The sequence below is a fragment of the Arachis ipaensis genome, chromosome B05 (genome assembly GCF_000816755.2).
Source record: "Arachis ipaensis cultivar K30076 chromosome B05, Araip1.1, whole genome shotgun sequence".
In the NCBI taxonomy this organism is placed as follows: Eukaryota; Viridiplantae; Streptophyta; class Magnoliopsida; order Fabales; family Fabaceae; genus Arachis; species Arachis ipaensis.
Window position 1 is genome coordinate 137,665,275 of NC_029789.2, and position 3,088 is coordinate 137,668,362.

The 3,088-nt window shown below is 34.9% G+C and overlaps 2 protein-coding genes across 2 annotated transcripts in view; both read left to right on the top strand.

Annotated features, from left to right (window-relative positions):
- On the top strand, positions 834 to 2,693 carry LOC107644380 (tRNA(Ile)-lysidine synthase). The gene is made up of 4 exons (XM_016348219.2): positions 834 to 1,333; positions 1,835 to 2,032; positions 2,147 to 2,231; positions 2,342 to 2,693. Exons 1-4 carry the CDS (start codon positions 1,066 to 1,068, stop codon positions 2,469 to 2,471), a joined length of 681 nt encoding a protein of 226 aa, XP_016203705.1. The 5' UTR covers positions 834 to 1,065; the 3' UTR covers positions 2,472 to 2,693.
- The window catches only part of LOC107644382, a 15,416-nt gene continuing 15,011 nt past the window's right edge, over positions 2,684 to 3,088 (top strand). Inside the window, exons 1-2 of the mRNA XM_021102957.1 lie at positions 2,684 to 2,732; positions 2,835 to 2,937. The gene's annotated coding sequence lies outside the window, so the exon portion shown is untranslated. The remainder of the gene's footprint in view (positions 2,733 to 2,834; positions 2,938 to 3,088) is intronic.

Consider the following 3,088-nt stretch of genomic DNA (forward strand, 5'->3'; position numbering starts at 1 on the left):
TTCAAGTTTATTATCCTGTTTGGAATCTCATGGCTTGCCAATATTAATATTATAATTACATGCTAGTTTCTAGTTGTAATTGAGTGAATTATTTACACTATATATATAATCTGTCCTTGTAAACTAATGAGTTATTCCTAAAAGCAAAAATGCATAGTGCTTAGATTAGTTATAGTATTCTATGATGCTGTTGAGTATCAGCTGAAGGGAGCTGTAGGTTTAAAAATTAAAAAAAAAAAAAGAAAAGATCTTCAATAAACATTCATGGATTTAGATGATTTGTTTTTGTGTAAATTTCATTTTGAGTGGTGAATTTGCTATTTTAGTTCATAATTTAAACTCCTGGTGTTTTGGTGTTTTGATTTTCTACTAGAGACATTATTAAAGAACAAAATAATGATAAATGTATTTTTTAGTTTGTATATAGGTTGATATTTATTTTTTAATTTCGTTATTTTTTATATATAGAAAATTATAAAGAGATAGAAGCCAATGACTTTTAATAGGTTTATTCAAAGAGTAAAAAAAAAAAGGATTTGGTAGCCCATGGGCTGGCCTTAGAGCATTGGGCTTGTGAGGGCTTTAGGCCCTGTGATTTTTTTCAAAATTTGGCTCTATTGGTTATAAGATTTTTTGTTCTTTTGACCTTATAAAATAGGCCAAGCATATTGACACCACTAATTGGAATTAAAATTTTAATTTTAACTACAAAATTTTAATCCCTTCAATACTTTTAAAAAATGGAGAATTTCTTGAAATGGAGATTGAAATTTTAAGTCCAATACATTTTATATTAAATTTAATACAAATACTCAATTTAATTTCTGACTTGTAATCTCTATTTCTGTCTTTCCGTCCCAATCACCCTCCCTCCCAAACATAGCAGTAGAGTCTGACGGTTACACAAAGCAAACGCTAACATTACAGGAAGAATGCAAGGGCGAGGACTGAGCAGGCCATTATTGGGCCTTACTAGCAACAAATTGGGCTCAGTTGGCCCAATTTTTGGATAAATGAACCACGGTCCCTGGTTAGTTGTTAGTGGTTACCACTTCAACACTGGCTATGGCGCGAGGGGTGATCCTCTCTACGCCATGTCTCACTGCTTCTACTTCTTCACTCTTAGCTTCCTTCTCCAAAACCCCACCAAAAAGTTTCAAACTTTCACTCTCCTCGCACCTTCTGCATCATCACCAACCATGCACTCTCCCTCTTACTTGCTGCTTCTCCGTCTCATCTTCTGAAGCACAATGCTCAATCGACTTGTCAAAGTACAGAGAAGCTTTTTCCAGGCGCATGGCTATGGCGGGACTCAAACCTCATCACCGTATTGGTCAGTTTCTACTTTGCTTCTTACATGCTCTTTTGTGATGCATTCCTCTTAGTTCATTGAAACTTGCTGGGAAAAAAATTTACCCTTTTAGTCTAGTGAAATTAATTACATTTTTGTTACTTGGAGGGTGCCCTTTTTGTTATCTTTATAGCCAGTGTCAGAATTAAAACTCAGAAATAACATTCTGGTTAACAATGTCTTTGGATTTTAGTTTGTGCACCTAAATTCTGAAACTTTAATTTGAACTTTGAAGGGTTTTGGCATGTATTTGAGCAACATTTCTTCATAATTTTAGTTTCAATTCCTTCATAGAAAAAAAAAAGCTGCCTTAGATCAAACCATAGTTTGCAAGTTATAAACTGAATGTACCCTCCTTGTTTTGCAAAGTAACTTTGCCAGTGGAAAAGGTTAACTTGTTGCCAGTGATGCAATGAATGAGCCTAGTGGTTACCTGCATAGTATATTGATTAGTTCATATTATCTCGTTTCTTTTCCTATCAGCTTTGGGAGTCTCTGGTGGTCCTGATAGTATGGCACTCTGTGTCTTAACCGCTGGCTGGAAAACTGCTGGTGCTAATGCTGTCAACACTGACAGTGGTGGTTTCATTGATGGTCTATTGGCAATTATTGTTGATCATGGACTGCGTGCAGAGAGCAAAGAGGAGGCCAACATTGTTTGTTGCCGTGTTTCCAAAATGGGTACCTCCGAATTTGGCTGCTTTTTATGTGATTGTGATGTTTGGTTATTAGTAGAGTGCTAATTGCTTAAACGTGTCCAACTATAAACTTTGCTTACACAGGAACTTCATGCAGGAATCAGATGCGAGATTGCCAACTGTGATTGGTCAAGTGGCAAGCCGAAACAGGGTCAGTTGCAAGAAGCTGCTCGTGATATGAGGTTATTATACCAAAGTATTAGTGCATTAAGCAGTGAAGATAACTAGATGTCTATACTAGCAGCTTTGATGAAGTATACTAATTGCATGTTTTCATATTCTTTCTTTTTAGATATCAAAGCTTTCAAAAAGTTTGTGCTGAAAACCAGATTGGCATACTACTTGTTGCACATCATGCAGATGATCAGGTTTGCCTTGCCATACTTTGTTTATACCTATATCTCCATTCTCTCAGTATGTGAGGGTGAATTACATTGCATTTACATGGGAGGCTAGTAGCTCTTGACACAAGCTTTTGAAATAGGTCTCACCCTTATGGTTGTAAGCAGTTATATAACATGTTCAATAATGTGATGCATATATTAAGTCAATATTTTGGAGAAGTATTTGGACTTTTTCATTAGAAATAAGCAAATTGAGTTGTTTTATGAATTAAAGGCTTGTTCAAATTTAGACTTGTAGTGAGGCCTCTTTTGGAATTTTCAAAGGAAGATATGTACAAGGTTGGTGTGACATGTTCCGTGTATAAGTTAGTCATTTCATTTTATCCCCTATTTTTAATACGGGCTTAATAATTTTAATTATTTATTGCTTTGATATTTAAGATCTGCCATGGGGTAAGTGAGGATTGGGTGGAAGACCCTACAAATCAAAGCCCACTATTCACACGAAATAGGATTAGAATGGCACTTAGTGATTTGTCATCAAGTAAGTTGCTATATATCTTTAGTTTTTATTTTGGAATTTATTTTGTTAGTTCTATATTCATGACTTCCTATATGGGAAATCAAAAACTTTTATTCTTTTAAAAGACTGATTTCTTACATTTCTAGCTACATTCAAATCTGAGCTCCGAAGA

Bases quoted from the DNA above. Each gene is read 5' to 3' on its own strand.
- LOC107644380 (XM_016348219.2), top strand. From the start codon at position 1,066: ATGGCGCGAGGGGTGATCCTCTCTACGCCATGTCTCACTGCTTCTACT. The intron at 1,334-1,834 runs GTCAGTTTCTAC...TTTTCCTATCAG, and splicing joins CAAACCTCATCACCGTATTG to CTTTGGGAGTCTCTGGTGGT. The intron at 2,232-2,341 runs GTTATTATACCA...CTTTCTTTTTAG, and splicing joins GAAGCTGCTCGTGATATGAG to ATATCAAAGCTTTCAAAAAG.